The 22,767-nt window shown below is 46.1% G+C and overlaps 1 protein-coding gene and 1 non-coding gene across 5 annotated transcripts in view; one reads left to right on the top strand and one right to left on the bottom strand.

Annotated features, from left to right (window-relative positions):
• Window positions 1-726: 726 nt before the first annotated feature.
• The window catches only part of GRHL2 (grainyhead like transcription factor 2), a 166,445-nt gene continuing 144,404 nt past the window's right edge, over window positions 727-22,767 (bottom strand). For 3 of the 4 annotated variants that reach the window (XM_043879827.1, XM_043879825.1, XM_043879828.1), the window contains exons 13-16: window positions 17,216-17,310; window positions 13,312-13,397; window positions 3,350-3,414; window positions 727-1,236 (exon numbers count right to left, since the gene is read on the bottom strand). In XM_043879827.1, coding sequence (XP_043735762.1) covers window positions 1,122-1,236; window positions 3,350-3,414; window positions 13,312-13,397; window positions 17,216-17,310 — 361 coding nt within the window. In that variant the 3' untranslated portion in view covers window positions 727-1,121. The remainder of the gene's footprint in view (window positions 1,237-3,349; window positions 3,415-13,311; window positions 13,398-17,215; window positions 17,311-22,767) is intronic. The other variant, XM_043879826.1, reaches the window with a different exon arrangement.
• On the top strand, window positions 4,816-4,917 carry LOC122679689. The gene has a single exon (XR_006336486.1). It is a non-coding gene; the product is annotated as a U6 spliceosomal RNA (small nuclear RNA).

Consider the following 22,767-nt stretch of genomic DNA (forward strand, 5'->3'; position numbering starts at 1 on the left):
CGTGCTTGTAAACTGTGAGACACTGCAGAGTGGCCGGATCCTCACGAAAGCCTAGGAGTTCTGCGGCAGACCCAGTGATGGAACCCTGATGGCAAGTCCCTGCGGCTTCTCCAGAAAGTTCAGGCGGCCCCGACACCAAAGCTGGAGGAGCTGGGACCTCAGACAATCTGACCTTTCCCACAGACAGCTCAGAGGGAGACTCAGGTGAAGCTCATTGCCATAAGACAAACTCTGGGCCTCCGGGGCAGGTAGTGCCATAGAGAGGGAATGGGGCTGTCGGGGGGTGCCTCAGGCATGCCCACGGGGGCAACCATCTTGGCACCCACTGCCCGACACCCTGAAGGCCGTGTCCCTTGTCCAGCATGTCTCCTGAACAGCACAGAGGCAGAAACCTCTTGGAGAAAGCGGGGTCTCCAGGTATGCGCCTCCCCCAGGCCTGCGGCAGTAAACATGCCCACATACCACAGGTAAAATATATTATTGCGATATTATAAACACTATGTACATGATAGCCAGGCACACTTCCGGGGTTACTTACTAATTACACGGTGGCCGAATGTCTTCCTGTACACGGCCTGGTGGCCTGGTGGGAACCCCTGGGGGTGCCCGCCATTGACCTTCCTCAGAGCAGACTGAAGGCTTCTGACCAGGAAGGAGTGTCCACCTCTCCCCCCACCTCGGACAAAGGAAGCGGCTCGCTCTGTCCAGCCGCTCAGGAGACGTCGGGGGTGAGGTGGCAGGAGGGAGCTCCCTCAGGCTCTTCAGGATCAACGGACTGAAAGGGAAAGCTCCGGCCCTTGTCAGCTGGAGCCAGCAGTGACCTGCAGAGTCCTGGCAGGTCCTGGGCCCCGGGCTCCGGAAAAATGGTGGACAATAAATAAGGATGTGACAGGCTCAAGGCCCCGTCCCGAGGGGCCTGGGCCGCGGCTCCAGGGCAGGAACCGGTGGGTGGCCCAAACGCAGGGATCCCAGCGCGGGTCTCAGGGCCTCACCCCGCTCCCCAGCGCAGTCGCGTAACAGCAGTCGTTGGATGGGTGAGGTGGGTCTGCGGGTCCTGGGGGCCGGGGCCTCTGACTTCCCCGGGGGAGGAAGGCCCTGAGGGCTGCAGCCCAGAGTGGGGCTCAGATTTCCATGAGTGTGATCTTGAAGCCTTCCACCATGCTCTCCATGTTGAGGATGAAGGTGTCCTCATTCGAGTAGTGCTCAATGATGTTGTCGTCCATATTCACCAGGATGCTGCAGGGGTGAGTGCGGGGGTGGGGGGGGGACAAAGATGCCATGAACGAGGTGCTCAGTGAAGGGCAGGCTCCAGGATGGGGGTTCCCTCAGCCATTCTTTCACAAGGGAGGCCAGGGAGGTGGGTGGGGGGTGGAAGGGAGAGGAGACAGGCAGGGAGAGAGGCCCTCACTGTATTTCTTTCCCCAGACATCAGTTAGAGGGAAGCAAAACCTTGATTTCTCAGAACTAACTTCTTATGAGCCAGGATGTCAGAGATCATTCAACCCGAACCTTTGGCTCTCTAGACTGGTAAACTGAAGCCCAGAAAAAGTTAACAGAGTCTGAAATCACAGAGCTAACTATTGACAGAGACTGGATCTAAAGAGTTAGGTCTCCTAACTCTTTTCATTAAACCATATTGCCTCTTGAAAACACCTTTTTAAAAAGTACTCTGCACTTACAAGAGGAAAATAAACCAGAGCTGCGGCTACCCTTCCTCGAGCATGGAGTCTGTTCCGCAAACGTGTGTTCAGTCCTCAGGGCAACCTTGGAGGCAGGTGCGAGCACCACCATCTTGCTCTTGAGTAGCCTGAATTCAGCAAGGTTAGATCGTGTCCCCAGGCTCACTCAGTCATTTCAAGGCTGAGCTCGATTTGGGTACTAGCTTTGCCTCACTCTAAGTTCATACTCTATCACATGTAACCTAGTCCTTCGTTCACCATCTGAGTTGGGTTTTGTTTTAAGAAAACCAACAACTTCCAGGGCCTGTCCATGAGACAAGTCCTTGAGCCCATCCCCTTCTTTGAAGGCAGACAGACCTTCGTTTGAGAAGTGACTATCATTTTACAGCTATGTGTCATCAGGCAAGTTGTTTAGCCTTTCAGAGTCTCGGTTTATTCTTCCACAAAAATAAGAATAACAACCCTGCTTTAGAGGGTTGTGGTTAGGATTAAAGGATTTAGCCCAGGGCCTGACACCAGACCCCGTGGAAGTGAAATGCTACCATCGGCATGCACATCAGCACTCAGGGCTTCTGCTCAGCATGAGACGCTGAGACACCACTCAGATCTCACCATCAAAGGAATACACTCAGCCTCTTGCCCTGACTTTGGAAAGAACATGCGTTTTAGTGAGCTTTTCAACCAGGGCTCAAATGGAAAGGGTTTCCCGCTTGACTCCAAATTAACTGAGAGACCCCATCACTTGGAAGTTCCCAATATCCCAGATCATCAATTTCTTCTATGAAAGAGGCTCAGAGAAGAGTTTAAAGATCAACTTTCTGCTTTTTGTAAGAAAATGGCTCCAGAAGCTGACTCAGTGGAGACCCTCTTCCAGCACTAAATTCTGTTCTGAGGACACTATGCTTACAGCTTCAGTCACAGGAGGCCCCGAGAGGGCTGGAGGCAGCAGACAGTAGAATGTGCAAGCTAAATACTTGGGCTTTGGGGCCATGGAAGTCTACTTGGGTTAAATCTGCATTTCACTTACTGAACACGAGACTTTGGGCAAAATGTTTAGCCTCCATCTGGCTCGATTTCCTTGGTAGTAAATTAGGGATAAGACTCTACCTCACTGAGTGATGAGGAATAATAGAACAATGCTCATAACCCACTTAGCAGGGGACCCAGAACCTACTGAAGACCAGATAAATGAAAGCTATTGTTCTTAACTGAGAACAAGAAGGTCCAGTAATCACTTCAATCATTCTGTTAATAATGACCCCAGAAGAATCCTTGATGTCCTAAATCCTTTGTATTCCTACTGTGCTGCCCTGAGACCAAACCTAAGAGCAGCACTTGAGTCCCAACAAACTTGGCTCTCTGCCTAAGGGCGACGTTGCCACTCTCCCCCTTCCAGACCCCTCTATTCTACCCACTAATCCTGTCATGGAGGGGGACATCTCAGCTGATACCATGACAATGCACTCTCACCCTTCTCTTTCTCTCATTAAAGGTCTTCAAAATGCATGGCACGGGTAAGCTGCTCAGCACTCCTTCGGGAAGATGACACACAATTTTTATAAAAGGCCGACAACAGAACTAACAAAAGATGGGCGCCATCTTGTTTTCATAAAGGCACTGTGTAGACATATCTGATTTGGAAGTCAATTGCAATTCGGTTTCTTTCTTACCCTTTTTTGCTTTTCTTGTAAAGCTTTGCTATCTTCTCCACGGGCAGCCCATATTTCTCAGAAATCTGCAACCAGTAACAAAAAGGCAGATGAGTGTGGAAGGGGAACCAAGCAGAGGCAAGAGAGAAAGCTCCAACGTCACTGTCCGGGAGATGTTTCTGGGTGCCAGTGGCCTTCACTCACGAGTTAAGCTTTCAGAAATACTCATTTGCAAGGCTCTCCCTTTGGACACACCATAAATCAATCAGCAAAAGATTCAGTCACACGAGAATCTGATCTATGATAAAGGTGTCATTTCAGATCAGTCAGAAAAAGATGGACTGTAGTCATGATGTTGGATTAAATAGATAGAAAAAAATTAACAAGTTACGCTGGATCCTTTCTCCACGCTTTCCATCAGAATAAACATCATCAAAGATTTACATGTGAAAGATGAAACCATGCAAGAAGAAAGCATGAATCAATTCTTTGTATGGATATTATAGATACAGATATTAATTATGGATATTAAAGATAAGGATGATCTTTCCAAGCAAGTATGAAACCTAAAGAAAAAAGGCCAAAATGTTGCTAACGTAGCATAAAATTTAAAATACCAGTATAGCAAAAACTACCATAAAAAGTTGAGGACAGACAATACACTGGGAAACACTTCTGTGGGCAACACAAATGACAGATATGGAACTAATTTCCTTAAGTTAGAAAGAACATCTGTGGGGGCTCGCCTGATGGTCCAGTGGCTAAGACTCCACATTCCCAATGCAGGGGGCCCAGGTTTGATCCCTGATCGGGGAACTAGATCCACATGCAGCAACTAAGACCTGGTGTAGTCAAATAAATAAATAAGAATATATATTATTAAAAAAAAAAAAAAGAACATCTATGAATACAAATAAAAGGCTAGGGCTTCCTTGGTGGCTCAGTGGTGCGAAGTCTGCTTACCAATGCAGGAGACACAGGTTTCATCTCTGATCTGGGAAGATTCCATATGCCACAGAGCAACTAAGCCAGTGAACTACAACTACCGAGCCTGTGTTGTAGAGTCCAGGAACCACAAGTACTGAGCCCATGAACCGCAACTACTGAAGCTTGAGCGCCCTACAGCCTGTGCCCCGAAACAAAGGAAGTCACTGCAATGAGAAGCCGGTGCACTACAAGAAGAGTAGGCTCCCGTGTCACTGCAACTGGAGAAAAGCCCGTGCAGCAATGAAGACCGAGCACAGGCAAACAATAAATAAATAAAAGACTAATGTGCTCACTTTAGGGCTTCCCAGGTGGCGCTAGTGGTAAAAAAAAAAAACAAAAACCCATCTGCCAATGCAGGAGACGCAAGAGACTCAGGTTCAATCCCTGGGTTGGGAAGATCCCCTACAGGAGAGCTTGGCAACCCACTCCAGTATTCTTGACTGGAGAATCCCCATGGAGCCTGGCAGGCTACACTCTGGGGTCTCAAGAGTCGGACACGACTTAGCAACTAAACCACCACCACACTAAAACTGATACAGAGAAGATGAACACGGCCCCTGCACAAGGATGATACGCAGCCTCCTGAGTCAGTCCATATTCTTTAATACAAATGAATTTATTTGCAAGACAGAAACAGGCTCCAAGACACAGAAAACAAACAGATGGTTACCAGAGGAAGGGGGGAGGGGAGAGGGAGGGATAAATTAGGAGTCTAGGATTAACAAATATATATAAAATAAATAGGACATACTGTATAGCACAGGAAACTATATTCAATACATCTTATAACAACTTATAGTGGAAAAGAATCTGAAAACATATATATCTGAACCACTTTACTGTACACCTAAAACAAACACAATATCGTAAATCAATCATACTTCAATTAAAAAAAAACAATTCAGTGAAAAAAGGAAGAAAACAACATAAAGAAGTAATTTCAGAAAAATGCAATAGGACAATACACAAATGAAAAAATGCACCACTGCACTAATAACTTAAAAATTCAAATTAAAGCAACCAGAGGATACTATCTTTAATTTATCAGGGCAACAAAAACTAAAAGCTTGATAATACAGTGACAGCCAGAGGATAAGAAACAGCAACTCTCCTAGTCCATAAACAGGAGAGCAGCAAGCTCGACCTTTCTGGAGGGAAGTTTGGCAGAAGACATTGAAATTTAAAAGGCATATATCTCTTGACCCAGATAGTCCACATCTAGTAATCTGATCTACAGAAATACAGTCAGATGTATGTAAGTACGTACATCTTGAAAGTATCACTGTTCATAACACAGAAAACAACCATTAAGCACACTTTGATATTTGCTCAGTTAAATACCATGAAGTCATATAATCATTCAAAGAAATGCACAATGCCTATATGAAAAAAAAATGTCCTTAACATATGAAGTTCAGTTCAGTCACTCAGTTGTGTCCGACTCTTTGCGACCCCATGAAAACATATTAAGTGAAAAAACACAAATAGAAAAACAGTGTATATTGTGTGATCCTGCTTGTATATTTTAAAAAATATGTATGTAAGTAAATGGGCTTCCCAGGTGGCGCTAGTGGTAAAGAACCCACCTGCCAATGCAGGAAACATAAGAGACACGGGTTTGATCCCTGGATCAGGAAGATCCCCTGGAGAAGGGCATGGCAATCCACTCCAGTATTCTTGCCTGGAGAATCCCATGGACAGAGAACCCTGGAGGGCTACAGTCCACAGGGCTGCAGAGTCGGACCCGACTAAAGTGACTTAGCACGCATGCATACATGTAAGTAAATAGAAAATATCTGAAAGACCCATCAATCTATTAACAGTGGCTACCCTGGAAAAATGGACAAAAACAAGGAGATTATTTTTCTTTTCACTTTGCATAATTCTGTACTGTTTACTTTTACAGTGACTTATTTTCATAAATGTAAAGCAATATAACAGTAGTTTGGAGATACATTCTGGAGAGACCTACTCGAAATACTTTCTTTCTCCCAAATCCAATCCACCCACCTCTTGTGAGTCCAGTGGCTGGCGCAATGCACAAACATCGGGGGCTGGTGAGGTTTGAGACTGACTACCAGTGGTCTAGCAGGGCCTGGGGAAAGAGCCCGAATAGCTCCAGGGCAAAGGTGGGATAGCTTCATCTCCTGGGAAGAGCTTATTCTCCAGAGAACCAGAGATTCCCACCTGTCCATCCCTCAGACTACATAGGAAGACCTTCCCCACCTCTCCCCCAAGCCCCAAAGGAGCAGAACAGCTGGGCCGAGGGCTGAGACAGCAAAGGGAGACTGGGAAACAAACAGCCTGCCTGCCACCCACCACCGCTCCGTCACTGATGGGACTGCCCCATGGCCGCCCTGGAGCCCAAACGAGCCCAGCACATAAAAGAACCTGGCCTGTGGGGTAGCAAAGAAAATGTACAGAACTCGTGTGGAAGGCATCCACGTGAACAGAAGATAAAAGAGCACCTAGGAAGATTGTTGTACAGTACACACATACGTGCAAAACCCTGATCTAAAAATACGACTGAACTAAAAGATCCGCAAGTTCAGTAAATGAGTTGAAGGCCAGGTGGTTGATCCAGCAAACCAATCGAGTTAGGAAAGTTCAATCAGGAGCACCATTTCAAGTGCAAAGCAAAGACACATAGCATAGACAGAAATCAGGGAGGGAATAAAAGGAGAGAGAGAGGGAGGGAGATTTGAAAAATAGAGGCAACCATACCAGATGTAAGGAAATTCCCTAGGGGCTCAGATGGTAAATAATCTGCCTGCAACACAGGAAACCCAGGCTCAATCCCTGGGTCAAGAAGATCCCCTGGAGAGGGGAATAGCTACCCACTCCAGTATTCTTGCCTGGAGAATTCCATGAACAGAGGAGTGTGGTAGGCTACAGTCCATGGGATTGCAGAGTCAGACATGGCTGAAAAACTAACACTTTCAAACTTTCAAAGTCTCAGGCAGAGAAAAAGGAGCAAATGGAGAAGAGAAAACAATTAAATAATAGAAGACCACATTTTTAGACAGGAGAGGTATCCTGAATCCCAGAAGGGATCAGTGAGAAAACAGCCATGCATCTGGCCATTCTGAAAAGTGCCAGATCTCCAAAGGTAAGAATAAAAATAAAACATCCTGGAACCTCCCAGACAGAAAGTACAAGTTATTAACATTAATACTAATACTAAAAAAGAAAAGAAAAGGAATGAACCTGGCTTCAGTCTTATCTGCAAAACTGGAAACCAAAGTGGAACCACTACCGACTACTGAAAAAAGGGGTGTCAGCCCACGAATTCTGTACACTGACAAGCCCTCCCTCAATACTCAGGTTAAAGAATGGCATTTAACAAATGCATTTCATTCAAAAAATCCCATTTGAAGAAAATACTCATAAAAGATCTCTAGCTGAACAGAATATACAAAAGAACAAAGACTTCAGCGAAGCAAAGGGGGAAGAAACAAGTAACCAGTGTTATACCATTAAAAAAAAATATATATATATATACACATATACTCACATGGGGAGAGACACATATACTCTATATATCTATATACATTATTTATGGCTGTATAACTATAGTTCTCCATAATAACTCTTTATATACATATACATACAGTTCATATATAGATATAGAATTATATATATGTATATAATATATTCTGGAGAAGGAAATGGCAACCCACCCCAGTATTCTTGCCTGGAGAATTCTATGGACGGAGGAGCCTGGTGGGCTGTGGTCCATGGGGTCGCAAAGAGTCGGACATGACTGAGTGACTAACACACACATATAATATATATCTATTTATATCTATATATAGATATAGATATATAGGTAAATAGACTGGGGAAGTGAAATAAGTGTTAAATAAGGGTTCTTGAAGTGAAAAGAACACAATGGAAGGAAAAATCTAATCGTGTCCTAGAGAGAAAGTAACAAACTACTCTAGGAACATCCAGAAACCTGGAGCGTGTAGGGGCAGTGTGGGGTAAACATTTCAGCAGACTCGTCCTAATGAGTGGAGGAGGGAAGGAGGGGGAGAGACAAAGGCTCCAGAAGACTCCTCTCACCCAGTGGGTAGGGGGGCTAGAGAGCAGGGGTGCAGAAGACAGTTGAAAATTTATTTTTAAATCACAGCACAATAAGAAGAGACTGAAACAATTTAGAAAAAGTAAAGAATAACTTCCAAGAAAAGGTGAAAAACATCGACTTAATCCAGCTGCAAAACTAAATGGAAAGAGAAAGCCACAAAGTGAAATAAATAAAAAAAAACTTTTCGTTGTGAGTTGCTTGACCTGCCAGCGTTGGGTTTTGACCTTTGGTTGGTGTCATTCGGAACTTCTTTTTAAAATGAAATGGATAAATAAAGGAAAAGGTGTTCTATTTTCTCCTCAACATCAGCAAGCTCACATCTTTTCTGAAAGAGAAGTGGATCTGATTCTTGGATCTTCCCTTTTCAAGGGTCTGACTCCCAGTTTCCAAAGCATGAATGCATATACTCAGCTCACAAATCAGTGGATAACAGTCAGGAAATCTGCATAAATCTGCATTACTCCAGTTTCGATTTGGGTCTGCCTGGAACAGCAGCAGCAGCCTAAGTGCTTAGCATATGGGCATGGGGAGCTCTGCATCCATTAACTCGCTCAGTCCTTGAGTCACTGCCACAGAACAGGTGCTTTCATGAGACCTGTTTCTCAGGCGAGGAAACTCAAGCTTACAGTCATTAAGTAACTTGCCCAGGGTGCCTCAGCTAAGAAGTGACAGAGACAAGATTTAAAAGGTTAACAGTCTGGCAGTCTTGTTTTGGATTCCACACTTACGGAGAAAAGGGGCATATGTTGGGACTGTTTGGAGCAGGGCTCCAAGAAGAGACTGCCAAAGTGGCATCTCGGGCATCAGGCTGCCAAGGGCAACAGTCTCCAGGAGGGCAAAGCCCTGGCCTCCATGCAATCATCAAAGGCAAAGGCAACTGGATAAAATGCCACCTTCACACCACATCCTCTGCCTCCACGCCAGGCAAGGAAGTGTGCTTTGCCAAACCCAGAAGCCTGAAAAGAAGTGAGACCATGCCGGATAGCATGTGGAGGAAGCTGGCCATCTGTCGGGAGGTTACGGAAAGGAATCATTCTGCCCAGGAGCTGGGTGATCTCACCGCAGCCTCCCCCTTTCCGTGCGCGTGGAAAGCACGTGCTTTGTGGCAGTTCTCAGAGCGAGGCATTAGGAGTGCTTACTTTTTTCTCTGTGTTTTTCAAGTCGTCTGAACTGTCCAAACACGCCCATCATTTTTAAAAGCCCATGATGAATATTTTTAAGGACCCCTAAGACTTCCTTGGCAGGCTTCCCAGGTGGCGCTAGTGGTAAAGAAACCTCCTGCCAATGCAGGAGACGCAGGAGACGCAGATTTCTGACAGATGCAGGAGACTCAATCCCTGGGTTGGGAAGATCCCCCGGGGAGGGCATGGCAACCCACTCCAGTATTCTTGCCTAGAGAATTCCATGGACAGAGGAACCTGGCGGGCTACAGTCCATGGGGTCGCAAGGAGTCAGACACGACTGAGCACACATGCACACACACAATAGATTTCCTGAGCACCCAGGAGGATCCTAGGTCTTGGACATATCCCATCAGTGTGTACTGGCTATCTGATGATCTAGAACATTTAGACTTTTACTCCGTGGAGAGTTCTGTTTTCCCAGAAACCTCTGGCCTGTGACAGGCAGAACAAATTCCCATTGGTTTTCACCAATGCAGGACTCTGTCTGCCTGGTCTAGAGGCATCTAACACAACTGTCAGTTCTGGAAGCCGATGACTTTTCTGTGGAGTTATAAAGTTATAAAGTGTTCGGTGTGGGCTCTAAGGCGGCACTTTTTAAAAAATGGTGACTCTTGCTTGCAAATACTTCGTGGGTGACTGCATTTGATCTGTCAATAAAATCAGGGGGGACAGTCTTGTATCTCCATGCAGGAATGAGTCAGCTGCATAGAAGTGGGTGCTCCCAGGTTCATGAACCCTCCTTTCCTCGTGCACCCTAGCCAGCTTCACCATGAAAGAACACCCTTATTTTTAGCCCCTATGGTTAGAAGGACTCTGCCTCCCCACCCCATAGCACATACAGTCATCTACTATATATACATACTCACCTATACTCTATGTGCTGCTTTAAACATTTTGTCTATAAACTCACTTAATCCTCGCAACAACTCTACATCTCATTTTATCATTATCTTCATAATAATAGGCCATATTATCATTACTCTCATTTCAGAAATGATAAATCTAGGGTGTAGAGAGAGGCTGAGAAATTTGCCCACTACCCTGAAGTGTAGGAGCCAGGACTTGAACCCTGACTGTGCAGTTCAAAGCATTACACACACACTTCTTGCCGGATGGCTCACTATTGCCCAAACTTCTTTCCTTTAGTTGTTGTGAACTGTGGCTTGGAATGTTTGTTCTTCTTGTAATAACTTTTCATGTGTGGATGTCTCCCTAAGTGGACTTAAGTTGCTCAAGGGCTTAGGTTGGCTCTGCCACTCTGGAGCTATCAGAGCTCTCAGGGCACCCACATCTGTAAAGGATGGTGATGACATCTGACCTCCCAAGTTTCAGGGATATTGTGAGGATCAAATGAAACAATGCACGTGGAATACGTGCCACCCACAGCACTTGGCATGGTGGTACATACACAGCAGATACTCGATTCAGGCAATCGAGCACAATACTCATGCTTAAAGACCTGGGGATACACAGAAGACAGCCAAAGACAAAGTCCCTGTTCTCAAGAAGTTCACATTCCACTGGGGAAGAGAGGAACAAATAAACAGAGTTAGTCATAGTGCGGGTGGAAGTGAAGGTGATATCGAACCCCACTGTGATCCAGCGAGACCACAGCTGCCAAACACTTGTAGAACTGAACAGATGTCACAGACAGGAAAGGAAGACACCAAGCAAAGAGGTGTGATGAATCGTTTAGAATTGGTCTAGATCAGTGGTTCTCACAACTGGTTGATCTAAGAATTCCCTGAAGAACTGTTAAAAATATAGTTTCCTGCAGCTCCATCCCCACCCCACCTCCAATTAAGCAGAACTGGAATCTGGGCTGAGGTCTAGGTTTGTGCACTTGAAACAGCTAAGTCAGTTTCAATAATACTATCTTAAAGGCCAGATTAAGGGTATGAAGGGTTTCCCCGGTGGCACTAGTGGTAAAGAATCCTCCTGCCAATGCAGGAGACACAAGAGACTCAGGTTTGATCCCAGGGTCGGGAAGATCCCCTGGAGGAGGACCTGGCAACCCACTATTCTTGCCTGAAGGATCCCATGGACTGAGGAGCCTGATGGGCTACAGTCCATGGGTCGCAGGGAGTCGGACATGACTGAAGCAACTTAGCATGCAGGCACGCAGGGCATGAAGGGAATGAACTCTATCCAAAGGGCTCCTCCAGCTCATAAATCAATCTTCCAGTGATTTTAGGGTCATTTAAAAAAACCTTGGTTCTTTTGAAGACGTAGAGCTCCCACTTTTTGTTGTGTTCATTTCTGATTGTGTTTTCCCTTACAGGGGCAGATTCAGTAACGACAAACTCCATTCCAGTGGCAAATCCTAAGAACAGAAGAGATCACCAAGCCGGGCATTCACGTGTTCTCTGAGAGGGTGGTCCTCCATGCCCTGCCCTGTATTGCCTAACAATGCCGACCACAGGGGGCGCAGTGTGCATTGGTAACATTCTTATGCTTTTTTAAAAAAATTTCAGGTGAACAAATAATTTTTTTTTACATGTCATACAATTCCCCACTTAAATCATTTAAAGTGTGCAATTCAGTAGTATTTAGCGCATTCACGATGTTCTGTAAACATCAGGACTATGTAGTTTCAGAACAATTCATCAGCCCAGAAGGAAACTCACAAAATAGCCTTTCCTCATTCACCTTTCATTGAACTCCTGGCAACAACGAATCTGCTTTCTGTCTCTATGGATTTGTTTGTTCTTGATATTTCCTAAAAATTGAATCATACAATGTGATCTTTTGTGTCTGGCTAGCAATTCCACTTCTCATATACATCCAAAAATATTGAAAAAACAAGTATTCGAAAAAAAACTTGTACCCAGATGCTTATGGCAGCACTATTCACAATAGCTAAAAGGTGAAGGTGAAAATCCAACTGTCCATCAACTGGTGAATGGGAAAATGAAATGTGGTATATTCATACAATGGACTATTACTCAGCCATTAAAAAGAATGAAGTACTGGTTTATAGTACAACATAGATGAACCTCAAAAACATTATGCTAAGTGAAATAAGCCATTCACAAAAGACAACACAGTGCATGATTCCATTTATAGGCACTGTCTTATAATTTTGACATATTACTCCATAGCCCAAAATGCTGTTTCAATGTAGCAGTTTTCCAGACTAACAAAAGTTCTGGACTGGCCCTTGGCAATCCTATTGTCTCATCACTATGTGCTCTGCTTAGTCGCTCGGTTGTGTCCGACTCTTGTGACCCCATAGACTGTAGCCCGCCAGGCTCCTCTGTCCATGGGCTTCTCCAGGCAAGAATACTGGAGTGGGTTGCCATGTCCTTCTCCAGGGGATCTTCCCAATCCCAGGACTGAACCCTCATCTTTTATGTCTCCTGCATTGGCAGGTAGGTTCTTTATCATAGTGACACCTGGGAAGCCCATATTTGGAAATTAAACACATCTAATTTGGTTTCTTGCAAAGAGAGTGATAGAAACCCACAATTTAACCTTCCTCTATGGCATCTTTACTCTGATTAGCCTTAAACTGACAGGGAATTGGTAGTTTTTCAATTTCCTTCTCCTTAAGAGAATAAGCCATGACAGGATAGAAATCAGTGTCTCCATAAATCTCCACTTCTCCTTTTTCTTTTATAAAGCTCATTCCAGAGCCAACCTTGAAGGCTGCCTTTTAATAAATGGATTCCAGCCCGGGAGACTACATGCTGGTTTCTGGGAGGCTGAAGAGGGCTCATGCTTACCGCTTCCATCAGGCCCTTCACGGTGGGGGATTTCAACATCAAGGCATCAAACACGTCGTCCGTCTCCTTCCTCACGTACAGAAGCACTAGAAGAGAAGGGTGGGAAGCCGTGACCACGGAGCCCACGCAGCTACCCTCACACAGGAGTCAGAGGCTGCCATTATCCGACCCCTGACCCGACGACATCCCACCCGGGTGACGAGGCACCCGCAGCTAGGGACTGTTACCCAGGATTCGATGAAAGAAACTGACAGTAGGTGTAAGATGTTGTCAACATCCATCGCATTTGAATTCCTTAAGGTGGGCACACGATCTCTTTATGACCCATCTTTCTCTGACCTCTATCTTCTATTTATTTATTTGATTATTCAACAAATATTACTGGATATCTATGTGGGCCCAAGGCCCCAGGCCGTGTGATGGGAGCTGGGGTTGCAGCAATGAGTTAAGACACAGCCTGCCCTTCAGAAGTCCATAGTCCACTTAGAGAGGTGGGCATTCCTCAAAGGAGCAGACAGGGCATCAGAGTTATGAAGGAAAAAAACCACAAGTGGGGGCTTATAGGGGCCTGAGCTTTTCGAGGGGGTGGGGAGGGAGGGCTCCCAGAAGGCTACCCTGAAGGAGAGATCTGAGTTATGGAGGGTGTAGAGGTATCAGTGCAGGCAATGGGGGTGAGGAGGGTGGGAGAGAGGACAGGGAGAGCGACCCCCAGGTGGACAGACCAACAGGCCCGCAGGGAGACAGGGCAAGCCAGAGGCAAGCTGAGGGAGGAGCTGAGAACCTGATCTGGCTTTGAGCCCGGTTCAGCCTGCTGGGGGGCCCTGGTCGTTCAACCGCTCCAAGCTGAGGGCGATACCTCCCTCGTGGGGCTGCTGAGAGGGTTAAATGAAACAGCAGCCGTGGGTACCAGGCATGCAGGCGGCACCCCCAATTCCTCCATCCCTGGGGTCATCATGAAGCAACTGTAGTGACGGTGCTGGTTCCCTGGGCCAAGGCACATGCAGGTTTCTGCTCATTTCTCTATAACCTAACATACTGGATCCGGCAATGCACAACCAGGCAGGGACCCAGGGGTCCTCGGGGAGGCAAAGACACACTGTTCCTGCAGACCCACCCTTACAGCAACTGCGCCAGGCTTAGCTCCCGGGAAGAACTAGGAAGTGCTATTCAGATGCGATTCTCCAGGCCCAGTGAACTGCCTGCCCTTTCTCTCCCTCCTCCTGGTGATGACATGGCCTCTGGTTCTGCCTTCAGAGGGAAGGAAGCGGGCAGAGGCTGAAGCCCCATGCACCTGGCCGCGATAGGAAGAATGCACAGGTCAGAAGCCTGCTGAGCCTGGACCCTGACCGCCCTCAGATACCCACTGAGTCGCGGTCACCACCAGCCTGAAACAATGAAGCTGGAGCCGGGCAATGAAATCGGCTCTCACCCAAACTCCCACCCCTTCTTCCCCTCCTGCCCAGTCCCCAGGGACATCATTAAAGTTGCTGCTTTGTAATGGCGGCGTCTGTGGGTGCACACGGGCTCTGCCCACATTTTCCTTCTGCAGCCAGAGGTTCAGTTTATGTGTGATGCCCCGGAAAGAAAAAAATAAAACCTTAAGCATCGCAGTTTCTTCTCTTCATCAAGTATAAAAATAAAATACCAAGGAAATAGATGGGAGAATAGTATCTCCAATATTGGATAGCCCCCATTTCAGCTACAATGATCTAGTGACCTAATGGCACTGTATGAGGACTCAATGTTAGCAGCACAGTGAGAAATAATTAGACCACAGGGCCTCAATTACTACTAGATGGGGGAAATTAAAATAAAAAACAACAAAACAGAACAATACAAAAACCCCCACCGGTGCCTCTTACAGATGAATGTTCTGTAACTTCTTCCCATGGACCCCCAACAGAAAAATGTAATCTCCAGTACCCTAAGGAAACCCCAAACCATGTTCTATTAAAGTGAGTACCATTTCCACTGGATCTGAGATACTGCGGCTGCCACCCCTGCCACAGGAGTCCCCGGAAGGGGTTAATGGGGGCATGGCGGCAGGTTGATGGGCTGCAAACTGTGTCACCGTCTCCTGCTGGGCTTGTTGACAGCCACACTGGCAGTGCTGGGCTCCCAGCTCACCCCCATGGCTTGCCCAGAGAGACAGCTCTCATTAACTGTGCGTCTGTGGATAATAATCACTCCGCTAATGACAGCAATAACCATTATCACACGTCCAAGACCTCCTACAGAGAAAGGCAGCCAGCCACGGCGGGGGGGCCAGCCCCCGGTGACTCCAAGGGAGCCGCCCTGAGAAGTGGCTACAAAGACAAAGCAGCAAACACTGGCATTGGTGATATTATGGTCACTCCCTCTCCTGGAGAACTTCTAACAAACAGTGGGCACCATCGCTGATCCCGGCTCCTGTGCTCATCAAAGCCCAGTGCAGAGGAGGCGCTCCTGGCGGAGAGGCTCAGGAACTCCACAGTCCTTCTCCAAAGAAAAGCCACTCCTGGGAGTTCTCTATTGCTGGAAGGTTGCAGCGCCCTCGTGTGTCCCTACGATTGAGATGTTTCAAAGGCCATAACCGTGTCTCGTCACAGCCCAATACAAATTCTGATGGCAATTTTTGTGCTAACTTCACCACCTCAAAATAATCTGAAAAACACAAACTTTAGACCAGCCACACTCACTAACTATGGATCTAAGCTGCAATTATACTTTGGCCTGTGTGATTCTTCATTTCCATACAACACTGCCCTCCTTTCAAAGGATAAGACATAAAAGGCATGCAGGAACAGAGCTCAAAATGGACTCAAATATTTGATGGTGAGCCTGGGAAATCTGAAAAGCCTTTAAAGGTTTAAATATTATTACTGCAATCAACACTACTCAGGTATTTATGCTCTTTGAATTCTGAAATGCTCATTACTCAATCATAATTATGATAATATGCCTTAACTAGATCCAGGCCTAAAAATAAAACAAATAATTAAAATAGTGAAGATGGAGTGCTTACTATGCGTTGGGCACTTGAGTTTGGTGCTTTACATACCTTAACTCATCAATCCTTACTCTGTGATGTGGGTATTCTTGTGGTCCCCATTTTACAAGTGAGGACTCCAACTCGCAGAGGACCTTCCCGAGGTCAAACAATGTGACGAGGCTGAGGGACACTGCAGAAGGGATATTCTTACCACTACGCAAACCCATTTCAACAAATAGGGGAAACCAATTCTCAGTAACAAAAACCTCCAGCCTGTGTTAATGTGCAACCTGCCTCATTAACAGTCCAGTGCTGCATAAGCCGAAAGTCCTGGAAGCTCTTGGTGTTGGCTACAGGAGAGTGTGTGGGGTACGCCCCCTCTTCACCCCTTCTTCTTACTCCCAGGAAGGACTGTGGATCAGCAAAGCACTGAGATGCTGAACAAGACACGAACATGCCCGTGCTTCCTTTCTTAACCTCTTGGGGAAGTGGAATAATATCCTTGAGCGAGAGAAAATGAGTTAAGTTGTGATGTCACAGGAAATAGGTTCATTTTCTTGTACCATGATCAGTCGCTGGCGTCTATTGAACAAGTCTCAGCTCTTAGTGCTTATGAGAGGCTATTGTCAAACACAGCGCGGGTTTCTTTTTAACCTTCTAACTCACTGCTGGATGAGTCAGTATATTCATTACATTTCCCTCAAGGTAAAGGAAAGAACCAGCGCCCAGAAAGAATAAATGTTTGCTTAGGTTGTTTAAAGAGACAAGGTTGAAAAGCAAAGGAGGACACTGTGGACTTCTGTGTCAATAAGAGCACCTCCAGGCCAGCACGGAACTGCGGGGACGGAATGTGAGCTCTTCTGGGTGAACCGTCCCCCACTCTTCCTCATGAGAGCAAGGCCAAGGAGGGCAGGGCCCCAGGGGGAGCGGTACCTCGCTTCATCCCTTCTTCTTTCATCTGCTTGGAGGGTGCTGGACCAAACTCCTCTTCCATGGGCCTGAACATCCGTTTCACAAGGACACTGCTGCTAGAAAAGATGAGAAAGTGTTCATTCATTCAAGTATGTGGGGTGCATACAAAAATCTTTTCCCATTGTGTATACCATCCCTCATCACAACTGGATCCGTGCACCAACCTCCTGCCTTCGGGTTGCAGGTCCCAAGTGGGCGTGTGGGGCAGAACACACACGCCAATATCTTTACCACGTGGCCCCGAGACATCCTCTTTGTCCTGAATACGGATCTGCCAGGGGAGACCCCTGGGTCTCACCCATTCTGTCCTGCACCTCACCCCCTTCCTGCTCAACTGTCTAGGGCTAGGGAGGTGATGTGAGCCCTGTGTCTGTGTGGTCTCCAAGTTACCCAGCCCCTCCCATCTAGCTAGCGTCTGGGTGTCCTGCACCCTCTCGCCAGCCCTGAGGGCACAGCATGACCTCTGTCTGGAAAGGGCACAGGCCTGCCTTGTGCGTGCGTGCTAAGTCGCTTCAGTCGTGTCCGACTCTTTGCAACCCCGCCAGGCTCCCGGGTCCATGGGATTCTCCAGGCAAGAATACTGGAGTGCATTGCCATGTCCTACTCCAGGGGATCTTCCCGACCCAGGGATCGAACCCACATTTCTTATGTCTCCTGCCTTGGCAGGCGGGCTCTTTACCTCTGGCGCCACCTGGGAAGCCCCCAGGCCTGCCTCACTGGGTCTCAATTATGAGTGAGGTTGCCTTCAGATCCTGATGTTCCATGGCTTTGTCAGTTTGTGACAGAGGAGACTGCAGTGGTGGAGGGTCCTTAGACCCAGCCCTTCCTTCCTCCAGGAGGGGGTTTCAGTCCCCCTTCCTGAGGGCCCACACGTCCCCAACCAGCCAGTCCTGGTAGCTCTGCATTTCCTCCCAAAGTCCCTGTCCATAGGGGGCACTCTAAGGAAGGGAGTTGTTGAGGAGAAAGAACCCAGAAGAACAGTAGTCATCGTTGCTGAGAGTCGCAGCTGTGTGTCCCCTCAGACTCAGAGGCTGAAACCCGAGCCTCCAAGAGAAGGAGAAGGGTATTCAGAGGTAGGGGCATTGAGAGATAATTAGACCCTCTGGGTGGAGCTCCCCATGATGAGAGTGTCTTTTAAGGAGTGGATGCTCTCTCTCTGCCATGTGGGGACACAGTGAGAGGGTAGTGGTCTGCAGGCCAGGAGAGGGTCCTCACCAGACGGCAGCCACTCTGGCACTCTGATCTCTTCCAGTCTATCCTTTTAGAGACTTCCAGCCTCTCAAATAGTGAGACATATGCTCTGCTATCTGAGCCACCTAGCTCATGGTATCTTGTTATAACAACCCAAACTGACCAAAACACCGAGCAAATGGTCCTGCATGGAGTTTTACTGTCCTTTAAGTCCTCAAGAGAGCAGGTGTAGGTTTTCAGAAAACTTTAACCTCTCTGGGGATTCCTGGACCCAGGCACATGAAGCAATGATAGATAGGCAGCTCAGCAGCATTGTTAAGACATGAACTCTGGGTACAGACCACCGTGGTTTAAACCCCTGCTTTGCAGACTCACAGACATAGAAAACAAGCTTATGGCCACCAAAGGGGGAAGGGGGGAGCAATAAATTAGGAGTTTGGGATTAAAATCTAAAATAGATAACCAACAAGGACCTACTGTATAGCACAGGGAACTCTACTCAATATCTTGTAATAACCTATAATGGAAAAGATTCTGAAAAATTATATATATAACTAAATCACTTTGCTGGACACTTGAAACTAACACAACACAATAAATCAACCATATTGCAATAAAAATTAAAAAAATAATAACCCCATGCTTTGCAATCTACGAGCTATGGAAACAGGGACAAGTCCTTCACCTGCCCTGAGACTCAGCCTGCTTGTCTTTAAAAGGAGGCTGTTAAAAAAAAAAAACAATAATAATAAAAGGAGGCTGTTGAGAGAAGTAAGTGAATTCAACATATGTGAAGCACTCACAGAGTTGCCTGATACACTGCAAGAACAGCTGAAGTGTTATTAGAGATGTGTCATGATGATCATGAAAATGAACGAGGGAGAGATCTGAGGAAGAGAGATACGGGGAAAGAGTACAGAAGGCAGACAGTTTGAAAGAGCTCAGAGTTCCCATTTACCATCATATAGCAAATAGTCCAAACTACCTCTCTGGTCCAAATTAAGGGCTAAAGTTGGAAAAACTTCCTGCATTGGAGACTAACATTATATCAATCCCAAGCTTCCAAGATATTAATAATATAAAACTCTGTTCCAAAGCCAGACCTCTACTGGCATCACTGTCATTAAGAAGTTTTTATTTCATCAATTCTCAAGTTGAGCTAATGGTGGGATCCAGTGGTAGAAAGAGCACATGGGATAAAACTGTCCAAAGAGCATTTCTATTAATTCTAATGGTTTAAATTATTAAACCAACAAGGCTTTAATTTACCATCTCACATCTATATCTGTGACTGTGAAAGTCGTTCAGTCATGTCTGACTCTTTGCAATCCCATGTAGCCCGCCAGGCTCCTCTATCCATGGAACTCTCCAGGGAAGAATACTGGAGTGGGTAGCCTATACCTTCTGCAGGGGATCTTCCCAATCCAGGGATCAAGCTGGGGTCTCCTGCATTTCAGGTGGATTCTTTACCAACTGAGCTATCAGGGAAGCCAACTAGATCACACTCTAGATCAGGGGTCCCCAAACTCCTGAATCTAATGGCTGATGATCTGATGTGGAGCCAATGTAATAATAACAGAAACAAAGTGCACAATAGGTATAATGCGCTTGAGCTATCCTGGAACCATTCCCCCCTCCTCCAAGGTGCATAGAAAATTGTCTTCCATAAAACCAGTCCCTGGGGCCAAAAAGGTTGGGGATTACTGCTCTAGATAGTCCAAAATTATGTTTACCAGCCCTTAAGAAGACCACGTTTTATAAAGCACTTTTCATCTCCTTGGTAAATTAAGTCTCTTGAACACTCTGAGCCAGCAGGGTGAGAACTAATCTTATCCCTATTCAGTGATGACCAAACTAAGGCACAGCTGTCGTGTCTTATGCCGGGCAATGCAGCTAAACAGTGAATCAGGCTGTTAAGAGAACCCAGCTCTGAGGGACAAGCTCATGATAAACTGAGATGACGATGAGTGAGAGTATGAGAAATGATATTAAAGAGTCAGCATCCTATTTTATCCTATGGTAATCAAACCATGGAAACAGCCAGAGGAAGGACTCAAGCTCAAGTCCCAGTTGAAGGTGGTAGTAAGTTTTTAGAGCACTGTTCACTCTATCTTCCCCTCACTTTTCTTTAAACTCATAAAAGTGGGTCATATTATTCTGTCATGTCTTGAATCTGGACTGACCATGACCTTGGGAGCAGAAGATTAAAAATTCATTGACTTGGCAGTCAGTGACCAGGAGGTTAATAATGGGTAAACAGCCTGAAATATCACCAGACACTCATGCTGTGTCAGGGTTCCTTAACTACTGATTTCCTTTTTCTCGCCAAGAAAGATTTATTTATATTTTTCCAGTTCTGTTGACTTTTGACAGCACCCCACTCTGAGCCATGACAAACTTTGTCATTAAAATAACATCTTGGATAAACCACATTTCTCTTAGGAGTTCAGAAATGCTTTTTCACACTTCCAAATCTATAAACCCAGTGGGAGTCAATAGCTTGTGCGGTCTGAATTCAATGGTGTCATTTCTTTTCAAGGCGAGGTGAGAAAAGAAGGGCAGAAATGACTGCCCAGTTGATAGATGGAAAAAGCACAGATTTCAGGTCTCCTGGTGTCCTCTTCAATTACAGTAGATTGCACCACAAAAGGATGAGGACAAGGAGAAGGTGCTTTCTCTGACACCAATCTTCACCCTCCAACCCACACCTTTTGGGCACAGTGTGTTAGGTTAACGTGTGGAGGGACTCCAGACCCAGCAACATATGAAGCCATTGTTTGATGGGGTCAAATTCAGGGAGAGCAAGTCCCTGGGGTATAAACAAAGGCTAGCTGTTTCATCAGAAAAAAACTGGGAAAGTGCCTGGGTCTGAAGCCTGCGTCTCTGGACACACTTGGCCATGTTGAGCCCTACCTGTCAGGCTGAGTCACACTAGGCATCAGTACCTAGTGAGGAGGTGCCAGTACCTAGGAAGGAGCTGCCGGCCCCATGGAGACATAGTTTGTCTAGTTCACAACTCTGCTTATGGCCTGGGTAGGCTGACGACCACATCCACCCTAAATAAATGAATGTCCCTACCTTTTGTTGGTTTCCCGGTGGCTCAGATCGTAAAGAACCTGCCTGCAATGTGGGAGACCCAGGTTCAATCCCTGGGTCGGGAAGATCCCCAGGAGAAGGGAATGGCAACCCACCGCAAAATTCTCACCTGGAGAATCCCATGGACAGAGGAGCCTTGTGGGTTACAGTCCATGGAGTCACAAAGAGTCGGACACAACTGAGCGACTAACACCACCGCAGCCCTTTATTAGCCTCAGAAAAGTAGAGGTCCTCTTATGTTCAAGTCCTCACAAAGGCTCTCACATAATGGAGTAGAATCTCAGTTTATTTGCAACAATAAATCACTCTTTGGGGAAGAATCTATCAGCTCCAAATGACTTTAATCAATGCTAGTTCAGGGTCTTGGCCGAATTCATCTGACACAGTCAGTAAAAACAAACCGAAGTCAAAAAGCGAACAAACCCCACATATATTTAGTAACAATTACCGTAGTTAAGAGCTTACCATTGAAAACAGTAAATAATCAGGTCAGTAGGCCCTAGAAGGATCATTTTAAGAGGAAATAGAGATATTTCTGTTTGTGGCTAAGATGTTGCAGCTTGTGGCAAACCGAGCAATGTTCCAGCCAAGAACAATGTAAGTAACTCTGTGTGTGTGTGTGTTAATATTTAATCTTATTGAAGGTATTGGAGACTACTGTTGAGTCAGCCAGAACCTGAGCGCTAAGATCCCAGAGGAGAAAACTGCAGAGAGGTGGGTTGATAGTCAGTGAGCTGCTTTCCCCTGAAGCATTTGCCATTTCTCAACTGGGAGCAGAGGATGGTGATCCCAGCAGAGGCACATACTTAAGGGCAAAGAAGCCTGCACAGCTTTGGGCAATCTCATGGTGTTAGAGACACAGAAATTGGTGTTTAGGGCTGCAAAGGTATTCAAGACTAATGGGAAAACTTGCAGAGAGTAGAGAAGCAAGAGAAGTGAGTCAGACACAGCAGTACTCCTTCCTAGGTCTTCGTCAGATTCTTAAGCCGCACAAAACAAGGACAATAAAACAGAAATACTCTAGAAAAATGATGACCAAATAAAAATGCTTGCACAAATAAACAAATATGAAAGAATTCTTTGCCAAAAGTTCCACAACGAAAGAACAATTAAACAGAATTCTTCTGGCAACAGGAAAAGGAGCCCATGTGTACCTGAATCACTTTGCCAAATACCAGAAACTAATTCAACACTGTAAACCAACTACATTTCAGTTTTTAAAAAAT

This window comes from Cervus elaphus, chromosome 21, assembly GCF_910594005.1.
Source record: "Cervus elaphus chromosome 21, mCerEla1.1, whole genome shotgun sequence".
NCBI lineage: Eukaryota > Metazoa > Chordata > Mammalia > Artiodactyla > Cervidae > Cervus > Cervus elaphus.